At 42.0% G+C, this 24,621-nt stretch overlaps 1 protein-coding gene and 1 long non-coding RNA gene across 3 annotated transcripts in view; one reads left to right on the top strand and one right to left on the bottom strand.

The window, feature by feature from the left end:
- The window catches only part of LOC138285277 (uncharacterized), a 38,206-nt gene extending 35,314 nt beyond the window's left edge, over positions 1–2,892 (top strand). The window contains exon 3 of the long non-coding RNA XR_011201558.1: positions 2,759–2,892. This is a non-coding gene — a long non-coding RNA (uncharacterized lncRNA). The remainder of the gene's footprint in view (positions 1–2,758) is intronic.
- Positions 1–24,621, bottom strand: part of SIK2 (salt inducible kinase 2) — a 348,026-nt gene that overhangs the window by 91,584 nt on the left and 231,821 nt on the right. For both annotated transcript variants that reach the window (XM_069225002.1, XM_069225001.1), the window contains exons 5-7: positions 21,244–21,368; positions 18,021–18,144; positions 15,411–15,631 (exon numbers count right to left, since the gene is read on the bottom strand). In XM_069225002.1, coding sequence (XP_069081103.1) covers positions 15,411–15,631; positions 18,021–18,144; positions 21,244–21,368 — 470 coding nt within the window. The remainder of the gene's footprint in view (positions 1–15,410; positions 15,632–18,020; positions 18,145–21,243; positions 21,369–24,621) is intronic.

Genomic DNA, 24,621 nt, shown 5'->3' with positions numbered 1-24,621 from the left:
CAAAGAACAGGAAATTCAGTCCCTACTCCACAAACAGGCACTAGGAAGGTGTTCCCCCTCATCCTTTAGGTTTTGCCAGTACTTTATTTCTAATTCAAAAAAAGAACACAAAAATATCGTCCACTGATAAACTTGAAGTTATTCAACAATTTTGTAGGTTATCACCATTTCAAGATGGAAACTATCCTACATCGCAGGGACTCGTTGTTGGAGAAAGATTAGATGGTTCGTTTAGACCTCCAGGATGCGTATCTTTCTATTCCAATCCACCAGTCTTTCAGGAAGGTCCTTCAATTCCAATGGAATGACTAGTTCTTCTGTTTCAAAAGCCTTCTTTTTGGCCTTTCTTCAGCTCCATGGTGCTTTACCAAGGTTCTGAAGCCAGTTGTAACACATATGAGAACTCAGGGAGTCAGACTTGTGGCTTATCTGGACGATTTCCTGCTTTTGCACCAGGACAGGGGCATCCTGACAAATCTGTTATCAAGTTTTATTTCCCTTTTACAGAGCCTGGGGTTTCTCATCAACAAAGAAAAATCAGATCTCAACCCTTCTCGTCAAATGGAATTTCTAGGATTCCTTATAGACTCAGAGAAATTCATTCTCCAACGTCCGTCTCAAAATATTTCTCTTATAAGAAAAGAGATTCGCTATGTTTTGAACAAGTCAGTGTTTACGCTCAAGTGTTTGGCGTGCATAATAGGTCAGGACTTCTAGCCTCTTCCATTCAGGCTATCTTTCCGGGTCCTCCCCATTATGAGGACCTTCAGCATCTAAAAATCCATCATCTTCGCAAGGGTCGCGGTTACGAAGACCTTGTCTTCTTAGATCAAGAATCACGCGTCAAACTCCAGTGGTGGCTAGATCATCTGGATGCCTGGAACGGGAGAGCAATTTTCTCTACAGCACCAGATCTTGTATTAGAATCTGATGCAAGTCAGACTGGTTGGGGTGCAAGATGTGGTCAGTTCTCCAATGGAGGGGCTATGGTCAAAAGAGGAGTTGTTGTTGCATATAAACTGTTTAGAGATTCTTGCAGGTTCCTTTGCGCTCCAAACATTTGCCAAAGACAAGGTAAGTTGTTCTATACTCCTCCGAATGGACAACCTATTAGCAGTACGGTATATAAATCATTTAGGAGGCACAAGATCCAAACCTTTAGCTGAATTAGCAAAGAGCCTTTGGGAATTTTGCCTCCAAAATCATATTTCCCTTCAAGCAGAATACCTTCCGGGAAACAAGAACACAATAGCAGACTGGGCTTCCTGGTTTCTGCAGGATTCCAGCGACTGGCGTATTCATCTTTCTGTCTTCAAAAACCTTTCTTCCAGATTCGGTCCCTTCTCTGTCGACCTTTTCGCCTCTCGCTTGAACACCCATCTCCCAAGTTTTTACAGTTGGAGACCGGACCCTTAAGCCTTAGCTACCAATGCATTTCTACCAGATTGGTCCAACCAAACAAATTATGCCTTTCCTCCTTTCATTATGATATCCAGAGTTTTGGCTCCGATCATACGCCAAGCAACAAAGATTTTGTTAATCACCCTCTGGAGTTATCAATATACTTTCCAGTCCTTCTCCCACAGTTTCTTTCCCTTCTTCTGAACTCGCTAGGTGCGCCCCACAATCTGATCATCGATCAATTGCTATGGCTGATAGCATGGATGGTTTTGGGTCTTCCTGGAGAACCCCAGGAATCTCGCAGGAAGCTGCAAGCTTCATACATCAAGCCTGGGCACCTGGAAAAACCAAGGATTACAAGTCAGCCTGGGGAGTGTGGCATAACTGATGTATGGACAGGGGTGGCAATCTCTTTTCAGCGGATGTAATTTTGATCGGCAATTTTTTTTAACCTCCTTAGCCTCTCAGGGCAGAGCGTATAGAACTGTTAATATGTATAGGTCAGCAATTTCTGCCAAACATGATAGGGTCAATGATAAACCGGTTGGAGAGCATCGACTGATATGCCGTCTTTTGAAGGGAGTAAGGCTTTCTAAACCTCCTTTACCCAAGTATAGTTCTATGTGGGATGTTAATGCTGTTTTACAGTTTTTTTCTGAAAGAACAACCTAATTCCCTCTTGTCCCTGAAATTTCTTTCTGCTAAATTGACTATGCTCCTTTGCTTAGTATCTCTGAAACGCATTTCAGATGTTAGAGCTTTAGATGTTTCCTCTCTACAGTACACTGCAGCAGGTGATTTCTTTCAGGTTCGAAGACGAACAAAAACAAATCTGATGTCTGTATTTTATCTGTATTTCCTGGATCATCCAAATCTGTGTGGGAAGTTGTTTAAGAGAATATATTTCTAGAACAAAAGATTTGAGAAAGTCATCTGAACCTCAACTCCCAGTTTCCTTTAAACCTCCACACAACCCTGTTTCTTCTACCACTCTTGCTCGTTGGGTGAAATGGATCATGAATTTGGCGGGTACTGACATTTCCATTTTTGGGGCACATTCTTCTAGAGGCGCTATGGCCTCCAAAGCCTTTTGGGCAAGATTGAGTTTAGATGACATTCTCAAATCGGCCGATTGGTCAAATATTGCAACTTTTAGAACATTTTATTGCAAACCAGTATCTCATGTAGCCAGTTCGTTAGTCTGTGTGCTCTGAACTAGCATAATAAGAGCCTCAGTGCCTTGTAATAAAATGGAGATTTTCTTAGCTTACAGTGAAAGAAAGTCTTGATTTTATTAAAGACACAGAGGTGAGTATTATCTCTCCACTTTTCATTAACCCTCCCTTTGTCTTATCAGGTACAACAGTTACTCCTACCCAGATGTCTTAAGAAGGAACTCCATCCTTGCCTCAGTCCTCCTCCTGGTTCGGCTGCCACTGTTCACAAGTTGCCATTCATGGATGACCACAAGGATATTTCCATGTTTTCGGACTTCGACGTAAAGACTGTCAAAGTTATCAATCGTTTGGAAAGCTTTTTTACAACTTTATTAGCTTTTTCCATTTTGATGCTTATTTTTCCTTTATTCAGAGTTTATTAACTGCTCTCACAAGAAAAGAGGACTTGTTGCTCTCAGTCAACACTTTTATACTCATTTAGGGTGCGGATTGGTTAGTTCCTTTATGACATGTTTTTTGTAGTTTTCCAGCTTGGAATGCTGGGTGTTGTAGTTGTATCTTGGCTGCTATTGAAATAAAAGCAAGAAAGAATAGAATAATACTCGCCTTCGTGTCTTTAATAAAATCAAGACTTTCTTTCACTGAAAGCTAAGAAAATCTCCATTGTTAACACTGTCTTGGATGGAGTAAAAGATCAATGAATAGTGTAGATAACAAAACACAACAACTGGGAATAAGATGATAAAAGAACATTACAAACAATTCCATCTGTCAAAAAAAAAGAAAACAGTTTGTAAGTGGGATCCTGTCATAACAGTTTAAAAACAAAAAAAAAAAAAAAAAAACACAAAAAACACAAACACATTAATTTCCCTTAAAGGAATTCTCTCTGCCACTAAAAACATTCTTTTGAAAACCACTAACAAAAATCAAGGAGCTTGTCTTAATTAACTTTTATACCCTGTATGGCTGCCTGTGGTGGTCATGCCCAGCGAGGGTTAGCTGGCTGAGGCCAATATCCACTGCGCGAGGCCTTCAGTCTTGCACAGTGGGATAGAGAGTATACTATTATTGAAGCTAAGTGAAGTATATTACTAGAAAATGTAAAGTTACTGAAAAAAACAACAGTTGTGGTTAAGTTATGGTTAGCATTGGTTGAAAACCTTAACACATGTTTAAAAAACATTGACATTCACTTAGTGTAGTTATAATGAAGTTATTGTTGTTTCAAATCAAGTCCAGAGAACCACTGAAATTCACGTGTTATATTTTGCTCTGCGATCCATAGTTTACACAACAGCCATGCAAATCATAAAATGGTAAAATGCACATCAAATGCAATGCTTTTCACCGCACAATATTTATACCAACACACCACACTTAAAAGCATTTAATGAAATATTAACACACACATCAAAAGGTAATATTATAGTCACTGCAGTCTCATTCACATTGTTAATAGTAATGTGAGGAAGACTAGTTACAACATTTTGGATTGCACCTATTACATCAAGGATGAAGTCACCATTGCTTTGCATCTAGTGTCCCTTTTTTGATTTGCATGGCTGTTGTGTGAGTTATGGATTGTGGAGCTGACCATTACTGGCAAATTTCAGTATTTTATAGGTTTTGTTTTTTAACCATAGCTCCATTATGTTGTTGGTAAATATTACACATTGGCAGTCACCATTGTGTAGTTACATGTGAGTCTGAGTTTACATTAGAAAAGCATTTTTTGTCTGATATCCCTGGCACAGTTAGACAAATCTTCGAAATACATTAAAACAGTTCATCCACCTGAGCGTCCTCCTGGAAATTTTGGGGGGATACCTCAAGTGAGGCTGAGAAAAGTGGGGGAGTCTCAAGAACACTTTTCCCCATGCAATTTCCATAGGGAATTTTAGATGATACAGAGATAACATCTGAACAGATTTACATCCAATTTGGCAGGAAGTTACATATTTACTAAAAATTGTAATTTTGTTCAGCGATTTTTAAGAAATTCAAGTTAAAAAATAGAAATATCTAGTGCCACTGTACTTACGAGGTGGGGGCGTCCCATGATACCAGAATTAAAAAGAAAAAAAAAAGCATTCTGATTGCCTTGTCCCGCAGGAGCAAGACAGATCCTGCAGGGTCAAAAGCTCTGACTAGTTGTTGGTACAAGAAGATAAATGTTATGGCCGCCATTAGGGACGCAGTCCCCAAATCCTAAAAAATGAGTTGTAAAACAATATAAGAGGGCAGGGAAAGGAAACCATAATCCCTGGGTCGAAGGTCCTCATGTGGCAGCCAGCAAGCCCTACGCTGCTTTTAACTGAAAAATGAGCTAATGTGGGGCAGGGGATCTGTGGGGCTTTGCCTTCTTGTGAAAGGTTGGCTGCCAGAAGGGCATAGCTGCCTGCTGGGGATTGGAGACAGGGTCTGGCCCTGTTGCCACGCCCTGCAGCCAAAACTCGCCATGCATGGTATCAGCAATGTGCTGCTGGTGGTTGGCCACAGACATATTGTAATAAGATCTTACATTATGTTATAAAAATAAAAAACATTAAAAAAGAAAAGAAAAGCAGAAATTAACTAAAAAAAACAAATGTTAAAGTGAAGTAATATGTTGGTCTTCTAATAATTACATAAAACTGTAAAAAACAAATACACCAGTTTCATGTAACTGAGCTACGTATAACCTGTACGGCTTATTACATCATATATTACATCACTGATGACATTAAAATCATTGATAGTGCAAGTTACGCTTAGGTCAGTTGCGCACGTCTGGTGAATTTCAGAGTGTTTTCGTTTTTAAACTTTAGGGTTTTTTGGTTATTAGAAGACCCTCCTATAATTCCACTTTAACTTTTTTTTTTCAGTCACTTTCAGAGGTTTTTAAGTGCAACTTAAAATCTTTCTGGCTTACGTATGTGTAACTCCACTTCGCTCCTTTTTTAGTGAACATACATATTTATACATATAATAATATAAACTGCACCATGCCCATGGGGCTACCTAGGGCTTACCTTAAGTGTGACTCACATGTAGTAAAAGGTAAGGTTTGGGCCTGGCAAGTGGGTACACTTGCCAGGTCGAATTGGCAGTGCAAAACCGCACACACACACACACACTGCAGTGGCAGGCCGGAGACATATTTACAGGGCTACTCATGTGGGTGGCACCATCAGTGCTGCAGGTCCACTAGTAGCATTTGATTTACAGGCACTGGGCACACATAGTGCACTTTACTAGGGAGTTACCAGTAAATCAAATGTGCTAATCATGGAAAACCTATTACCAATATCTATTAGTCAGAGAGCACTTGCACTCTAGCACTGGTTTGCAGTGGTAAAGTGCCCAAAGTAGCAAAAATTAATTACAGCACAGGGTCCAAAAACAGGAGGTCAGAAGCAAAAAGTATAGGGAAACTCTTGCCAAGAGCATGTGTCCCGTCTAACTGAAAGTGGGAAGAACTACCTAACCACTTGAGAGTTCTCATCACTAAGTTGGAAAAACCTAGAAAGACCATCAGCGTTGGTGTGATCTGTTCCAGGGCCGTGTTCTGCTGTAAAGTCCATTACGTGTTGGGAGATGGACCACCTCAACAATTTAGGATTCTCACCCCTCATGTGCATTAGCCATCTGAGGGGCCTGTGGTCTGTCTGAACCCGGAAGTGAGTGCCAAACAAGTAGGATCTTAGCTTCTTCAGTGCCCAGACCACGGCAAAAGCTTCCCTTTCTATGGCACTCCACTTCTTCTCCCTGGGAAGTAATCTCCGACTGGTGAAGGCTACAGGTTGAGCTAGGCCCTCGTCATTCAGCTGTGAGAGCACAGCTCTAACACAATGCTCTAAAGACCAGGATAAACCTGTTGCCCATGGCTGTCTTAGGATCCAGTGACCTCACAATGTTAATGCCTACCCGCTCAAAGGGGTGCTCATGAAAGGAAAGGGTTGAAGAGAAGCCTTGCACCTCTTCCCAGATTTGCCACTCAACGGGCAGCTCTGACAAGTCCTGTAGAATGCATCTGAGTTCTACCTCATTTGAGGCCAGTAAAAGTGGGTGACAAGCCTGTCAAAGGTCTTGTCCTGCCCCAAATGGCCTGCCAGTAGCACATCATGAGCCAGACCCAGTAGGAAGGCTCTGAAACAGTGGGGTACCACCAGCACAGTCTGCACCAGGCTCAACCTTAGGCTCGCTATACCGGAGATTATTCTCCCAGTAAACCAAGTAAGTTCCAGGGGTGTCACCAGCTGCCTGGGCCTCGGCCCGTTTCCAAAGACCCTTAAGGTTGGGGACATGCTTTCTGTGCTGCGCAGAACTCTTCCCTGGTGGGGCCTCCTTTCTGATGCCAATAGGTTAGCTCAGGCAGGTCCACCAGTTTAGCCACTTCTTCCCCTGTAAATTCTGGGGCGTCCCCCTCAGGTTCAGCCTCCTCTTGGACTGTGGGAATTTCAGAAGTGGGTTTCCCTTGCCCCTTGCCCCTTGCCCTTTCCTTTCCTGAAAGGCACCTGGGACACTGTTTCAGGCTCCAGGTCCTCTTGATCACCCTCTCTGGTGGCCATGGACTGTGTGGTCATTCAGGCCCACTCTGGAAAGCCAAACATTTCCAAATGGGACACAAGCTCCACTTCCTTCCAGGTAGCATGCTCCAGGTCATTCCCTAAATGTCAAAGACTACAATGCCCCCAAAGGAGAACAACAATTATTTGCAAACATTATAAGCAGCATAGGTGCAAGATGCGTTAAAAGTAATCTTTTATTTGTTCACATATAAATATTAGAATCCTATTTTTATAATTGTTCAGTAGGAACAACCCATCATAAAACCAAAAATGGAAGGACAAACCAGTGTAAAAAATAAATGAAAAGTGCTCATGTGTAACAATAAAGAAAAAGAATAATCAATATCCCAATAATCCACAAACTGTATAAAGATAAAAAGGTAGCCGGTTGGTTACTCTTTCACTGCATTGAATCAATCTCGAATTTTTGGAGATATAAATCTACTTATTGAGTCCTTCCTTGATATCCTAAGCGAAAACCAATCCAGGCTGAAATATTCACGTGGACGTTTCGACCCCTTTCTGTCCTGGGCCAATTCACCACTCCACAAAGGGTCTTCTTCAGGGCTGACTGATGGGAGTCTCCTATCTTCTAAAATCTTATGGACACCTCCTTCTCCCCAGAATTTAAACTTGCCAACCGACTAAATCTATTTGTTTATTCAAGGGTTAATTATTCCAAATATATCCCGTATTCCGACGCCTCTATCGTTCATTTAGTTCAATCTCCGTGCGGATCGTATCTTCTTCCGGATAACGTGTCAGGTCACTCTAGGTTATTCCCTAGCAGACAGTCAACAGGCATGGATGGACACACAGCTACCCCCTCAAGGAACCTGAGACCCTCCCCCATTCAAAGGGAACCTGAGCTACCAAGCACTGACACTTACTGTTGCCTACTGCTACAACTTGGTGGACCACATTAGGGACTACCTGCTCTTGAGACACCAGACTACAGAGGACTATTGTCATACTGGCTTCTGTGTTTCTAAGAGCCTCCACCAGCCTCTCATTGATGGTCACCCACTACCTGTACTCCTTTGTATTATCAAGCATGAGGATTTCTTTGGGCCACCTCGCCCTAACCGAGGGAGACTAGGATAAATTCAGCAGGCCCCTGCCACTAGCTGGGGCCAACTCCTCCACAAGCACTACACTGACCACCCCAAGTGACTGTCCATCTGTGGGAGGGTCTGCCCGCCTAGGACACTTGGGACTCTCTCTGATGTGCCCTTCCTGAGCACAGGAAAAACTCTTGATGGATCCCTTCCCTGCAGGCTTACCTGAAGGGAACCAACTCTTCTTCTCATTAGGGGGTTGTGAATCTTTACTCTGGGAACTAGTTTGTGGCCATTTAGAGAACTTCTTACTTTTATTCTTGTCTCTCCCCCACCTTTGGCAGAGTCTCCCCCATACAACTTCTTGAGGACCCTGGTACGCACCAAACGGTCCGCCTCCTGAGCAAGATTCCTGGGTTCAGTAACCCTGCTGTCAATCAAGTGTTGGCGCAGCTCTGGAAACACAGACTAGACAAGTGCTCCCATACAAACATATTGTACAGCCCCCAGTAATCTGTTACCTCACTGCCCTTCACCCAACCATTCAGTGCTCTGCTAAATGAATCCACATATTCAATCCAGGTCTGGGAATCAGGTTTTGTACTCTCTCTGAACTTCTTTCAGTACATTTCTGGTGCCGGGCCATACCTAGTGATGAGGGTCTCCTTCATGTTAGAGTAGGTGAGCTCATTAGCTGTCCTTAGTGCTAACAAGTTGTCCCTCCCCTTTATTGTGCAGTAGCTCCAAAGACCCCCCCCCCCCCCCCAAATCTCTCTCAGGGATCCCGTGCACACGGAGAGCTGCCTCATTACCCTGAAACCACCTGTTGATGTCATCCTCCTTAGTGTGCTCTTGGAAAGGTGTACTCTCCTCTTAGACTGTACTGAAGAAACGCTGCCACCATCTGTGCTAGACCTGCTCCTGCAATCCAGCTCCTACACGTACAGCACGAGCTAAACACATTTTCTCCTTCTCCATAGCAATTCTCTCTTTTTCCACAGCAATTTTGTCTTTTGTCTTCATCACTTCTTATCCTAGCCAGCTCCAGCTAAAGCTCCCTTTCATGCTGTAGTCTGAGCTTCTCCATTTACAGTTGATACCTCCTGTTTTCCCGCCAGTCCTCCAGTTCCTTCTGGGTCAGGCCTTTGGAAGAAACACTGCTGCCTATGCTCGAGGTCCTCCCACCAGGCAGGCCTTGGTTATCCAACAAAACATTAGGGATGCTCTGCACCTTCACATTCCCAACAATAATCTCCTCCTCTGTGAGCCCATCAGCCTCCTTTGCTGCAAGCCAGGCCCTCAGCGCCTTTTGCAGCTCCTCCTTTTCAGTGAGGTTTTTAATAGGACACTTGAATTGTCTGCAGAACTTTTGAGGTGAGGTATCTCATAGGTCTCCAGCCTCTACTGCTCAAAAAATACTTTTGCACCTTCAATTGATGCTCACCAGACTGAGACATGACTGTGAGTAAGGCTGAACAAAAGTGCAGAGTTTCAGAAGACAAGGGAAATCCAAAAAGGAAAAAGCAGAAATTCAAGAGAGAAAACAGTATGTGGTTGTGTAATGGTCTGCAATAAACAGTAGTCTACACCAATCACTGTATGTCAAGTACAAATACAAGTCCTATCCTCACCACTGATCACCAAATGTTAGAAATTAGGTCTCTAGTTGGCAGTCAGTTTGCACCCTGTCCAAGAAGGGACCCTCACTCTAGTCAGGGTAAAGAAGATACACAGCTCCGATTACCCCTGCTCACCCCCTTGTTAGCTTGGCACAAGTAATCAGGCTTATCTCAGAGGCAATGTGTAAAGTATTTGCACCAACACACACAGTAAGAAAGTGAAAACCGCACAAAAGGACTCCACACCAGTTTAGAAAAATAGCCAATATTTATCTGAAACAAACAAGACCCAAACGGCAAGAAATACAACATACACGAGCAAATATATTAATTTTTAAAGTAAAAAGAGTCTAACCCATAGAAATCAATTGATGCCTTGTTTTAGCACAAAGTACATGGTATGTGTTCAAAAACATAGCAGCATGGGCGAGTGTGCGTTGGAAAAGGAAGCGATGTGTTGATTCATTAGTCCCAAGTGAGGCAGTTCGTCGATTGTTTCCCACTGGGCAAGCGATGCTCTATTCTTTCCTTGCAGGGAGAGATGCTTTGATTTCTGGACAAGCAGCTTCAGGTCTGTGCGGGGATGTTGCAAGTTGTGGCGCCCAGGGACGATGCGTGGAAAATCCAGACGCATGGCAGTGATAAATCTGTGCTGAGCTGAAAAAGCGTTGATTTTAATGACAACGCACCGATTTTTTAGCTGGGGTAGAGGCGCTATTTCGATTTTTCTGCCTCTCAGTTCTGGTGCATGAATTTTCACCTTGGGTTCACCAGCTTCTTCTTTCAAGGGACCAGGGACTGGATGTGGCACCACTTGGCAGAGTAGGGGTCTCAGCAAGAGAGCTCAGGTGCTGGCAGATGAAGTCTTTTATGTCCTGAGACTTCAGAACAGGGGGCAAACTCAGTCCAAGCCCTTGGAGAAACTTCTCATGCAGATTTTCAGAAAGTATAATCCAGTTCTTTCCCTCTTCAGGCAGAAGCAGAAGCAAGTCAGCACAGCAAAGCAACAGGCAGAGTGGCAGGTCTTCCTCAAGCATCAAGCTTTTCTCCTTGGCAGAAGTTCCTCTTGATCTAGAAGTAATCTGAAAGTTTCGTATTTTGGGTCCACTACTTACACTCATTTCTCCCTTTGAAGTAGACAAACTTCAAAGAAAAGTCTTTGTTGTTCACAAGATCCAGCCTTGCCCAGGCCTGTCCACAGACATACTCTAGGGAATTCACAAACAGCCCAACTGTCAGTCTGACCCAGACGTGGATTCCACCAGCAGGCAGAGGCACATAATGGTTAAGCAAGAAAATGCCCACTTTTTCTAAAAGGGGCATTTTCAAACAGACAATCTAAAAAACAACTCTACCACAAGATGCATTTTTACATTTTGAGTTCAGAGATCCCAAACTCCACATCTCCATCTGCTCCCAACGGTAAACTGCCCTTAAGACATTTTTATGCAGTTCCCATGCTAATCTATAGGAGAGATGTCTCCTGTAATAGAAGAAAATACATTTGGCAGCATTTTACTATCAGGACATCTAAAACACACCAGTACATGTCCTACCTTTCAAATACACTGCACCCTGCCCATGGGGCTACCTAGGGCCTACCTAAGGGGTGACTTACATGAAGTAAAAGTGAAGGTTTGGGCCTGGCAAGTAAGTACTCTTGCCAGGTCGAAATGGCAGTGCAAAACTGCACGCACAGACACTGCAGTGGCAGGTCTGTGATGTTTACAGGGTTACTCGTGTGGGTGGCACAATCAGTGCTGCAGGCCCACTAGTAGCATTTGATTTGCAGGTCCTGGGCACCCATAGTGCACTTTACTAGGGACTTACCAGTAAATCAAATATGCCAGTCACAGAAAACCAGGTACCAATATCTATTAGACAGAGAACACTTGCACTTTAGCACTGGCTAGCAGTGGTGAAGTGCCCAAAGTATCAAAACCAGCAAAAACAAATTACAGCACAGGGTCAAAAAACAAGAGGTCATAAGCAAAAAGTACAGGGAAACCATGCCACGAGCTGCCAGGTCTAACACACACACATAGATGTATATAGATATTCATATATGCCAAGAGAGTTCTGAGAGATATGACATGCCAGTGAAAATAAGTGTGAACTCTGAAAATATGTTATTTGGTATTAAGTATTTTTGTTATTACACATGAAGGATTACATTATATGTTACCATTGTACAGCTTAACTTAGAAATCACTTACTGCCCTACAAATTCCAGGTTAGTATCAATATCAGTGGAAAACAACTGTGCCCATACTCTGCGACCTATTCAATGACAATTTACCTTATAGCACAGATCTCACCTCTTCTCCTTAAATATTTGTTGTAAAACTACCACACAGTATGGAGTAAACCAAATATGCAATCATCCTAAGTGTAACCCATTTTTACCATATTGAGGGAGTGGACTGGCATCATGGCTCAACTGAGGCTTGCCTCTTGTGATTCATACACCCTTCCCACACTCAACAATGGTAAAAACAGTACCTTACACCCTAAATATCTGCCTATTCACAAAATATGAATAAACAGATATTCCATGTATAACTAGGCTGGGTTTTCTTTTTCAGCTTGGCAGCTCTGCATTTCAGTCCGTCTGTTTGAGGGTCCTACTGCCTATTGCCCCTGGCGGAGTGAAGACCTCGAAGACGGCTGTACTTCAGATCTTGACATTCTTTTTAGTCTCTAGGATTCTGTATAGCTAGCTGAGCAAGATGCGCCTAATAATTCTGTTTAAATCTTCCTTGGACATGGATGTCATATAGTTTAATACAGGAGTGTTGGTGTAAATTAAAGAGACTCAGAACCATGTCAGATAACGAAGAATTACACGTCTCGCACATTTATATCAGATTAATCTAAAAGGGAAACATTTACACTATGGTTATCTAGAAAGTCTTCCACGGATGTGACCCTCCTGCACCCACGCTGGCACCGCTAGTTCAGCACATGATCAGCTCTGCAGTCCTGGAGCCATATTGTCAAATACGATGATAAGGCCTAAAGCGGGGGCAGATATTATTTTTATTTAAAATAAAATCAGACTGATTGATGACAGGCTATTTATGACGTAAAATAATTTCCTTCCTGTTCACCACTTCCCTTGAATATTTATTAAGCCATTACCGTCTTTGCCGAGCCTGTTCTTCGCAGACTAAACAGATTAAAGCCCTTTCATTGTTTCTTTATATGTCAAACTCTCCTGTACTTAAGTTGATTTTGTTGCCTTCCCCCGTCTTTGGTTCTAAGACGGCTTTTTTCTTGTGACGCCTAAACTGAACAAAGTGGCGCCGATTAACACAAACATATTTGTTTACAGCATGTTTAAAGTAGACCTAAGCAAGGTAAAATAAACATACATTGCTCACTACCAGAGAGATGCCACGTTTTGTGTTAATGTGCGCATTTTGTAGCTAACAGGTGAAACTGCGGGCTATGCACGTATTATTGTCGCACGCAACTGCTTTCCATTGGGTACATATGTGTAGTGCTTTAAGTGGGCCGGTACCGTCCGGTACTGAGTGCCGGCACTTTTTTATTTTGAGGAGTACCGGCACATCTCAAGAAAAACGTAACACTTTTAATTGGAGTGTACCAGCACTTCTCAGGAACAAGCAGGTACTCTGGTTGAGAGTACCTGCACTTCTATTTTTCAATTTCAAATACTGCAGTGTGTACACCAAGAACTCCTGGGATAACCAAAAAATATTCATTTTTAATTATTTTTCCTCAAGGACATGCAATTCGGTTGGTACTAGAAAGTGCACGACATAGTAATTTGGAGCCATTTGGTGACGTGACAAGGTGGGTGCAAACCCCTGTCTTCCCTGTTCCAAGGACAGAAAACTAGCCGCAAGGTCACGTCACGAGAGGTCGAAGCTCGCACTAAATTCCCTGTCAGCAATGTGGCCACGTTGATCCCCGACGATTTTTTAATCTGAAACAGCAGAGGGGCCAGCATGACGCAACGCAATAGTTTGAAGATAAGCAGCGTCCGGGGGACATCCTGCGTAACGTGCAGTTATGTAAGCTTTAGAAAAAACATCCGCGTGCTGCTGGAGTCAGCATGTCCACCCTAGATAGGGCGGAAAAGCGGCAGTGTGCAGATCTCGGGTGCAAGGGCTCTGCACAAAATGGCTGGGTGAAGCGCCTGCACTGTACAGCGCGCAGTTCAAACGGCGAGGCAAGTTGATTTGGGAACAACGCAAGGCCATTTAACCAAGCGGACATTTCCCCGGGAAGAAGGCGGCGGAGGTTGAGCTGGGACATTGGAGACCCGTTTTTGAAATTTTATAACTGCTGCTTAGCGGGGCATAAGGGGAGAGAAACAAAGCGAGAGCGGGAGAGAGCTAAAGAACGAGAAACAGAGACATAGGAAGACAGAGAGAGTAGGCGAATGAATGGAAATATAGAGTAAGGGAGCAGGGTTGGGTTGGATTGGACAATCTTGCCAGGGATGTTATGTTCCATGTCCGACTTTGGACTCACCCAACAATGGACTGTTTTCTAAGTGCACACACGTTAGCAGATAACTGAAGTGTGGCACTTGAAACTACAGTTACTTACCCAGGATTACTCAATTTGCTAATGTGGAGGAAAAAAACGTTTTTTTGTTATTGCTTAGATGTAAAAGAAAGAAATGCTGCTAAAGTTTAGCAGTGACCCAACTTTAAAAACACAAATTTTGCAGGTTCACAAAGCCTGTATCTTTGTAGGGGAAGGCTACTTAGTATTAAAAGTATGCGCTAGGAGAACATATGCCTAGGTGGCAAATGGGGCAGCTCAAACTAGGACAATTGAGTCCTAGTCCCATTTTTACCCACATAACTAAACTGCGTGCTCTTGGGCAAATAACTTTCTCTTGGCCATTCTGTCAAAATTAGCAGTACGTTGAGGAAAATTAGTCATGTCAATAAAACCATATTCTAGGTATTTAAAATGCGAGAAAAAGGTGTCTTTGCCGTCTTGTAAGAAAGTAATGAGGCAAGGCTTTTCCATGTAAGCACCTAACTCCCAGAATATTAACCTCCAGGCTCGCCCCATTCATAGGAAGAAAAAATAACTCAAACTACATCTCTTTATGTAATATCTGCTACCAGCCAACTTCTAGCTTAACACCCTGCCACAGCCAATTTCCGCATCCAGCGAGAAGCGCCCCTAGATCGTTCAATACGGCTAATCCCCCCCCCAAAACCACATCCCATTGCAAATTATCAATAAATAATACCCCTTCTCCACTACCTGCAGTCCTGGTTCCTTATAAAATACTCTTCTTATTCAAGAAAGAAGTCTGTGATTTAGAAACACGCCACATATAGTTTAAAATATCTCACTAGAATCAGTTGCCCACTAATTAGTTAGGCACCACAAGCAATCAATTGGTATTTAAACACACCACTAAAGTTATAGAAGGGGTGTGCATTTTAGGCCCTGGAGTGCTGGACGCATGCAAGAATATACAAAAATCCACGTGAGGTACATTTATATGCAATGCATTAATTTATGAAATTAGTGATTGTCCTGAAAATGTGGCAGAAATCCGGCCCTCTGTTAGCAACCCATTAGTTGTAGTGCACACTATGTTACCTCAATTGTTTTGTGCTGGTCGACCCCAAGACTATGCATCAGCCGCAGCACCTGCTCGTTGTACTCGCCAATGGAAGGTGCACTGTCGTGTTCCTGGGGGTACAGAACAGGTCTTTGAACAGGGACGTCAACCGACATCCACTTGTGCTCTTTGATCTGAGAGATGGTCAGTCTCTTGGAGGGCTCCAGCACCAGCATCCTTCGGATCAGATGCTCACACTCTTCAGTATGGAAAGAGAAAAGGGACATTCAGCAAAGGCGGATTCATGAACAAAGCAACATCACATACGTTGTCAAGATAGTGAACTATCTCGGTTTACTAAAAATTGCTAGCAAACACATTTATTTGGAATTATTTTTATTGCTCTAGGAAAGTTATCACATATATAAAGATTAAAGTTATTCTATATAATGTGGAGGCTTTTCAGTTTTTTATTTTTTATTTTTCAGGAAGGAGTGCAATTAAACAAATATACTTTCTTTTATTGTAAAGTATCTAAAAATTCTGCAGTAAGGAATCATTGGAATGAATACATCTTGGTTCTTGACCGCTGAGTTCTCTGAAATAAGGGACTATAGTGTTTATGGGACAAAAGACTGTTTTTGTAATGAAATAAAGAAATAAACCACCCTGAATTTGTACATTTTGTATTTTAGCTCCCCTGACTCCACCCTCTCCTATGACTTTCTCTAGTGGATTTATCACAACCTAAGCATTTCTTGGGACTCCTCAAGCAAGACTTCTCTTTCTCCATCTTCCGTTCACCCTTTGCTCAGTCTGTTATGTAAACAAAACAGCCTTTATTTCTCATAGTCATATGGGTGTAGTCGTCAGACATCAAACTAACATCCTTGGCACGTCCCTGAGTCATCTTTACTGTCTTGCCTAGGTTGGAACCAATTGGTCAGTGTGGTTGGCATGTGAAAAGGAGATGGCTTCCTTCCAGAGCACATGATCAAGGATTGGGCAAATTCAAATGGTGGAAGAGTCTAATGCGCAAATGACCAATTTACATACTGGAATGGGGTAAACTAATGGATCACAAAATGCTGTTAATGCAAGCAGAGAAAATTTGGTACTAGGGTGGGTGCTTGTTGAGGGGAAACTAAGCACTGAAACCACAACTCCACCACTGTGGTACAAATGTGGGGTAAAGTGCACATGTACCATACAAGGGATCGCAAAAAATCTGAATGGTGTTAAGCAATGGTCAGTGCAGGGTTGCAGTGTGCAAAGGGTGTGGTATCTCTTCCCTGAAAAGCTGCTAGCCAAATAATGTCTTGGGAAGACTGTCGGAAGGCAATCACCAGGCAGCTGCAGATCAATTAAAGCATCCCAAACAGATTGCTTGACGTCCTACACTATTTATGGAAAACTAAATAAAACGTACTGCAATCTGCACAGATTTTGGTTGAAACTCTTTTTAAAATTTCAGAAATGTATTGCCAATTTGAAGATGTATCAAACGAGTATCCACAGGAGAAACATTAAGCCTTCAAACATGTCAGAACAATGAAGTTCCCATGACAATAACCACAGCTGCAAACAAATTAAATATAATCATTGGCCAAGAGCAGAGGAAATACGCCTGTAATTATGATCCGACCTTATCTGAAGAATTGTACCAATAATTATAGACGCAAAACGACTCATTTTACATCTATAATAATTAGTTAAAAAAATAAAAATAAAAAAAAAGTGATTTCAAATGTAATCCTTTTTTCATAAAAATAAAAAATATTGGTGTAATCACAGCCAAACGATAGAGGATTTGTCATGGCCCCTTTAATAAGTCAGAGAAAAATATCCCCATTAGCATTACCCTGAGAAGAAAAGTTGTAGCTCTATAAATTGGGCCTAGCAGAGGAAATCTGCCTTCAATCAGTGTACCCACAAGAGATGAATTATGACTGTAATAATTTGTCCAACAAAGTACGTTATCATCGAATGTCCACGAGTCAACAAGCATGGATTCATTTATCCCACAGCAAAGAGACTATGTTTGAGGGTGAGAGTATCTCATTGCGCCAGCGATTAACCACTCTGATTCCACATCTGATACCCTCTCATAGGGTAGCCTGCTACTCCCTTGCAGGATCAAGGGACAAGTGATCTTTCTAGGCCTTCCTGGATCATGTCTGGCCACAGGGCCAGAGGAGGGAATGTGGGAAAGGAGCTTCATGCTTTCCAGCCCCAGAGAGGTCTTCCGGCAGACACCAGATACAAGAAATTCTTGCATTCTCATTCCCGTCCTCCACTACTGCCAATGTGACTGAAATGAAAAGAAATCTCGGAGCTGCCTGGAGAAATCTAGGCAGAAGAAGAAAACCCCTGCTAGACAAGATGAATAAAGTCAAACAAATGTGTTGTTCATCTTTGCACACCCACACTCCGCGAATATGAGCTCACATTTTTTTCTCTCTTGGGATTACTAGGAAGCAACTTCCCTAGAACAGTCCACCCTTGCTGTGATCGATACATTTTAATGCAAAACAAAAAAGACTGAATAAGCATATTGCTGAGTAATTGTGTGAAATGTTCACGAGAGGCAATCCCCTACTTGTGTGGGGCATATTACTAAAACAAAATGCATATATGTTGTTAGTTACCTTCAGACATGAAATAAGGAATTCGAAACCTCCCTTCCAAGACCCTCTGTCGTAGAACAGGCAGCGTCGGTCCATCAAACGGCAATGCTCCACACACCAGAACGTAAAGCACCACTCCCATGCTCTAATTGTAAAAGAAAAAAAGACACACAGCAGAAATAAGACCACAAAGAGGTTAGTCTTCCCGAATTTATGCAAATAGGTTTATAAGAGTCTACCAGTATATCAGTGTCATCTTTGCCACGCATCGCACACATCAGGCAGCCTCCCTTTTCCCCAGAAACTAAGAAAGAAACGGCTTGCAGCCGCCAAACTATTTTGTTTGTGAACTGGAAGCACGATGAAGAACAAACAAGCATTTGCAATGCAATAGGTCTCGCATTTGTGATGGTTAGAGCTATTGGCTTTGTAAATGACAATGTCTTTTACCAAAGTGTTTTGGTGTGGAGTGTAGTGGATGTATGCCAGGTGCCACAGCAACCCTCTCAGGCATGTCGCTGCAGGAGAGAGGACACAAAAAGGCGGCCATCTTGGGATTGTTTTTGCCTCATTCCTACAGACTGGTTGTGATAACCTAGAGATTCAACCCTTTCTAGTGTGTTTACCTAAACCTTTATAGCAAAAAAAAATACAACCCACAAAGAAGCACCTTTGTGGCATTTAACCTGGAGAATGAGCGGGTCAAAAGAGTTAGGAGGAAAAAAAGGGGAGCAGCCATATATTTCTGAGTGTTAAACCTTTAAAATAATTATTCCTCTCTATTGGCAATAGAAGCCTAACTATACGCAGAGAATAACAGAAGAGGCAGCTTAACTACAAATGAATTATAGCGATTTTGTTAAGAATGGCACGTGCTTTGCAGTGCTATGAAATGTCACAACCTGTATTGCCAAGCGCTATATTAAAAAATACAAGTTATTCCCAGAATGCCTTAACACGCACCAGACAAAGAACCTTAAGGGAGAAGTTGTGGTGTAAGGGCCAGAGCTGCCGACCTTGGATCTGGGGAACACGGGTTGAGTCTCAGCGCTGGCTCAACATCCTGTGATTCCCCCATTTATCTCCCCTTGCTACCAAAAATGAGTGTGTTCTTGTGTAACGTAACCGGTGCTCATGTGAAGTGCTGTAATACCTTTGTATTGAGTTCGCGCTAACTGAACTCTTTTTGAAGAGGCCGTATTTACATCTAAAGGCTAGATGTTTTTTGCTATCAAGCTTGAGGCCATGAAGTCCTTGGGTCTGGAGTTACTACTCCTTTTACACCATTTGGAGACAACACCTTTTGTCATCTTCTTGCCTAGAACTGACCTATGTGCTTGATTGGTGATCCTCTGGAGGTTATCAAGAGCATGTTCTACTGCCTAGTGTTAAGCTTGACTCAAGCCAGTTGGTTAATGCACCCACTGCAGAGGTCTTGACAGAACAAGAATGTCATAGATTATAATCCTGAGTTAGCCTTTTCACCTCTTCATCTCTGCAAGGTTGATGCAAATGAATTATAGCGATTTTGTTAAGAAGGGCAACTGCTTTGCAGCAATATGAAATGGCAGAACCTGTGTTAACAAGCGCTATATAAAATAAGTTATATAAAAAAAAAAGAGTTATTGCCAGACAAAGAACCCTAGGGGAAAGGATGTGGCCTAAGGGAAAGAGCTGCTGACCTTGGAGCTGGGGAACCCGGTTCAAATCTCGGGGCCGGCTTAACATCCTGTGATTATGGGCAATCTCCTCTTGCTACCAATATGAATGTGTTCTTGTGTAATGTAACTGGTGCTCATGTAAAGCACTGTAATACCTTTGCATCAAATTTGCACTATATAAAACCACAAAAAAAGTCCTCCAATAGGTTTGTGGCAAGTTCGTCCTAGATAAAATTAAAAAAAAAAAAAAAAAAAAAAAAAAGCCACCGCAGACATCGCATAGAAACAGCTGGATGCCAGAAACCCAGGAAGACAAAGAAAGAACATACCGCCGTGAGCGAAGCGGCAAGGCAAAAGAAAAATGAGTGTGCCACATTAAAGTACTTTTCCGATCGTGCAATAATCCATGTAACATGTCTCCAAGGCTGTAACAAAACAGCCTCAAAGCATGACAAACGTAAAGCATTTATCAACAATATCATGGGATTTTTGAAAGGCAGGCCCAGGAACGAATTCAAGTGATGGGCGTGAGATGGGGGTGGTTAAAGCCCTCAGAATAGATTACAACATGTTGGGAAGAGCAGTGCTTGTGCGCTGCTATGCTCAACCTAAAAATGAGCTCATACCTGTTCCAGCTGACAGGCTTTCCTTTGGTGTCTATCCACCACCTTCCTCACAAACTCGGAGGAAGGGTGTGCGCCCCTCACTGCCTCGGTTCCAAGCAGCAGCACATTGAGCTAAGCTGAAGCTGTAAGTGGGGTACCCTCTTGGAGAATTTAAGATCCATAGCTGTGGGCTAGAAAATAATAAAAAGATTACAGTGGCAGGACTTTGAAAACGTAGGACTTGTACCCCAAAGCGTACTTCAATTAGGGAAGAAGATGATCGTAAATGATTATTTTCAGAGGCAGGTCGATGGTTTATTTCAATTCAGCTTTATACTCTGGTGCCGTTTCTTTTGTTTTGGATTAGACATTGCTATTTCATAGCTGGCATGTAACTGCATGGCACTGTATGACACTTTCAACTTTCTAGAATTTTGGCAAAGCTTTTAAAATTGCAAATTTGGACCTAGCATCCCAGTACACAAACAGTTGTTTCCTAAAAACCTAGGGTGGGCTCAAGGTGTCAAAACTGACAGAGCCACCTGGCAAGTAGGCAAAAATGGGAGCACATGTTAAAAGAAAAAAAAAATACTTACAGCTATGTATGAAAAGGATACTGGAAGTCGCCTCAGAGTGCTGAGATCCCATAAAGGACCTTGGCCGTTTGCCATATTGCCTTATATGGCCAGTGAACATCTGAAACTTGAAATAACCTTACATTGCACCTTTGGGGGTGCTTTATCTCATATATTACTGCTAGAAATTCTGAACAGGGTGGAGACTCAACTTACTCCCTCTGGCCTGAATTTGTTTGATGCAGTACTCTTAGTCCTTACTGGTTCAAGAAGGAGGATTGCGCCGTGGCAACAAGATGCATCTCAATAATAAAATAGAGCATACCATTTGATAATCATGTATTCATTCATGCACACTATTTCATCTCTATTTGCCTGGCTAGCAACTGCATACTGTACGTACCCAGATGTCAAGCTGAGGTCCCTCATATTGCTGCCCTTCAAAAACTTCGGGAGCTGCATACGGGGGACTCCCGCACCATGTCGCCAGAGGTTCACCAGCTGTATAAAAATTCCCAAATCCAAAATCTGTGGTGGAAAGGGGAAATATATATCAATTCTTTTTTGACAAAATAACCCATTTTCTCTTTATACAGGTGATAGTAAATTGTCCCAAAGCGAAATATTTGGAACAGAGCTTTGGTAGTAAACAGATCCAAGTACATGTGTTGGAGAAAACTTTTTTCAAGGTCATAACCAGAAACGTAGGTGAAAATTAACAGGGTACGACATTTCATAAAATGTAGCAAAGTCAGATGCTCAGTTTAACTTTTCATTTTGAGTATATAAAATATTCAACAGGTTTTACATGGAAATGTATTAGTGCAGGCACTACTCAGCTCAGAATACCTGTCTGCATCGGGGAAGGCCAGTAGTCTTCCATTAAAAGCATTGCACTTCCACATAGAAATGCAGGTACTCTCCCTAATAAATGAAAGAAGTGAGGGGGCTCATTACCTTGTCCCAGGGGATAGGAATTCATGATCTCCAGAACACTTTCTTTGCAAGTGGGGTACGTTCGTTCAAGCTCACTGAGCCATCATCCTTGCAAATACCGACAGCGATTTCACGCTTGAAAATACGTTTTTGATAGTTTTGATAGTTATTTCTGTTTTCAATCTCATATTAGGTCGACTATAGTTTTGAGTTGTTTTAGAGAATTTCGGCTAGTTTAAAAAACATAAACCAATTAATGTAAAGCTCCAAGATGTATACCGACGTTTAAAACGCATTTTACATAATGAAATTTGCAGAAAAAAAAATTCCAGCATTTTAATTAAAAGAAAAATCACACCAACTAAAGTGGCAGGGCTTAAATCTGCCCCCCATTTGAAAGGTGTGGGGGAGGGGGGTTCACATTTGGAACCCTTCAAGCCCCCATAAACATTACACTGGTTTTACTCCTCCAATCACTCAGCCAAACATCACATGAACAACTTCCACTGAAAGCAGATGATTTTCATTATGTTTTATGTAGGGAAGGAGAACCTCACTGAGCACACTGGTCCGCTCTTCAACTCCCTTCCCCTCACCCTTTCTAGCTCTTTCCACCAACCTACCAAAAACAACTTCTTGCAGTTACAAATCATGCAAATTAAATTTAACTTTGCCATATCCTCTCCTCTTGGCACTCACTATTATCTAATCCACGTTGCATTACATTAACAAGCATTGGCAAAGCCAACAGGTCTGGCTTGCATTTTGAGTCCTAAAACATAAAAGTCCCCTCCTGTCGAAAACAAAGCAACACTCGATTGCTTTTTGTTTAAAATGCATCTATCAAATAAAGAATTTAATTGATCATAATTTGGTGTACTTTTGGGCTGTAAAGTCGCTCCTCAAGGGCTATGATGCAAGCACTCCAACGGAAGAAGAGCCATACCCCAAATAGCGAATGTCATGAGGCACGAGACTGGATATTCCTCTGGAAGAAGCCAAAGCCCACTCTACTGACAGATAAAAAATTGGTAGCAATAGGTAATACAAACAACGGTGCTGACAAGCTAGACCCTATAACGGATTCCTACTGTACCATATATTGTAATTTGCATTTACCTCTCTTTAAATAAAGTGTGGATGAACTTGAATTTCAGTACCTTGGATTTTATTTACTTAATTTTTTTAGGTCTTATTAGTTCCCTGAATATCAAAAATATATTTGGTTGGAAAACATTTTCAAAGTTACAAAATTGGAGACATGACCATACATATTTGTAGTATTTGATGCTGAACCTGTGAACAGTGTACTCATTTCCGGTTCATTATGGGATTTTTAAGGGAAAGAAACTGCTAAATCTATTACGGATTACAAATCTGCCTATTAAGACCCATATTCAAGATTTCACCCCTCAGCATTTCAAGAGATGATTTATGAGTATAACAAAATGGATGAGCTTACAAATTACATGGTCATGCCATCTTTCTAAATGAGGTGTAGTTTTACAGTATATAACATCAAAAGCTAAACAGATAGGAGAGATTTCTGTAATGTGGAGTCCACAGCAATCTACAAAAGCAGCTTTCATCACTCGGGAACATAAACTACGCTTTTTATTCCCTAAAATTAGCTTATTTAATTGGCAGAGCATGTATGGACAATGCCCCGGGACTCGCGCTCCCCGCACCCCACTCACACCTACCCCTTCAGCCTTGTTGATCGCCAGCCTACCTCCTCTTATGCAACTTAATTACCTGAATAATTTGAATACACAAAGAATAACAAAAGGAGCTGCGGTCGAGCAGCAAAATCTTACTTTTCATTGACTTGACTGACCAAACTTGCGCTCGGTTACTCAAAGTTGAAACTGTTGTGATTGGACAATCTCTCTCCTGCACCATTAAGTAGGCTATGACTTCTAACTTTAACCTGGCCGTCCTCAACTGTATACCACCGGACAACTCACATTATCTCACAAATGTCCCTCTTCTTTTCAATGCTAGCACTGTAATTGCCCCACAGAGGGTAAATGTCGGTGTTAAGCGCAGTTGCAAAACGTAATTTAAATGTTATCATCTGTGCTCAAAACCATTGTGCCCGCTATGCATCATATGAAAAAAAACAATGCAAAATAATAAAAAAAAATAAAAATAAAAAAAATAAGAAGTGTTAAGAATGGAAACACCCCCATTTTTTAAAAGAAAGTCAAAATGTAAAGTTTTGCGTTCTTTGGATAAAATATGCAATGCAAGAGCCATTACACCTTGCATAAATTCCAAGATTCCAACCACTGTTGGGAACAAGTATGATCCTGTAGCACAAATATCAGGTTTTGTAACCAGGAATCACATCTCTCCTTTTTCATCTTAGGTTCCTGGCAAATTCACTTCTCACTTTCCACTACAGTTCAGCCATCGATAAAATGAGGAGCTCTGAGAAAGAGGTGTTACATGAAAAAGAGAGATCTACCTCTGAGACTGTTTAATAATCCTCAAAAAGAAGAAGGGCTAGATGGATAATGCTGGGTATCCGGGATGTGGAAGTCTCTACAGCAGGCATGATAACCCACCAAACTACCTTAATGGAATGGGTACTGGGTGCTCACCCGAGAAGGTGTAGGGAGCGGGCGTGAAGTGTACACAAGGGAAGGCCAAAAGGAAAAGTGGGACTGCATACTACAGAGTTAGGGACCTAGGAATTACATGAAGACAGGAGTGCACTTAATTTTGGGATTCAGAGAGGTGGTTACTTTAAAAATCTTAACAAGATTACCTTGTTCTAAGGATAAAAAAATACTATAATACTGATGTGGTAATGTTAGTTAATATAGAGTTTGCTCAGAAT

This window comes from Pleurodeles waltl, chromosome 3_1 (genome assembly GCF_031143425.1).
Source record: "Pleurodeles waltl isolate 20211129_DDA chromosome 3_1, aPleWal1.hap1.20221129, whole genome shotgun sequence".
NCBI lineage: Eukaryota > Metazoa > Chordata > Amphibia > Caudata > Salamandridae > Pleurodeles > Pleurodeles waltl.
Note: the sequence above shows the minus strand (reverse complement) of the source record. Positions and strands in the feature narration are given on the sequence as shown.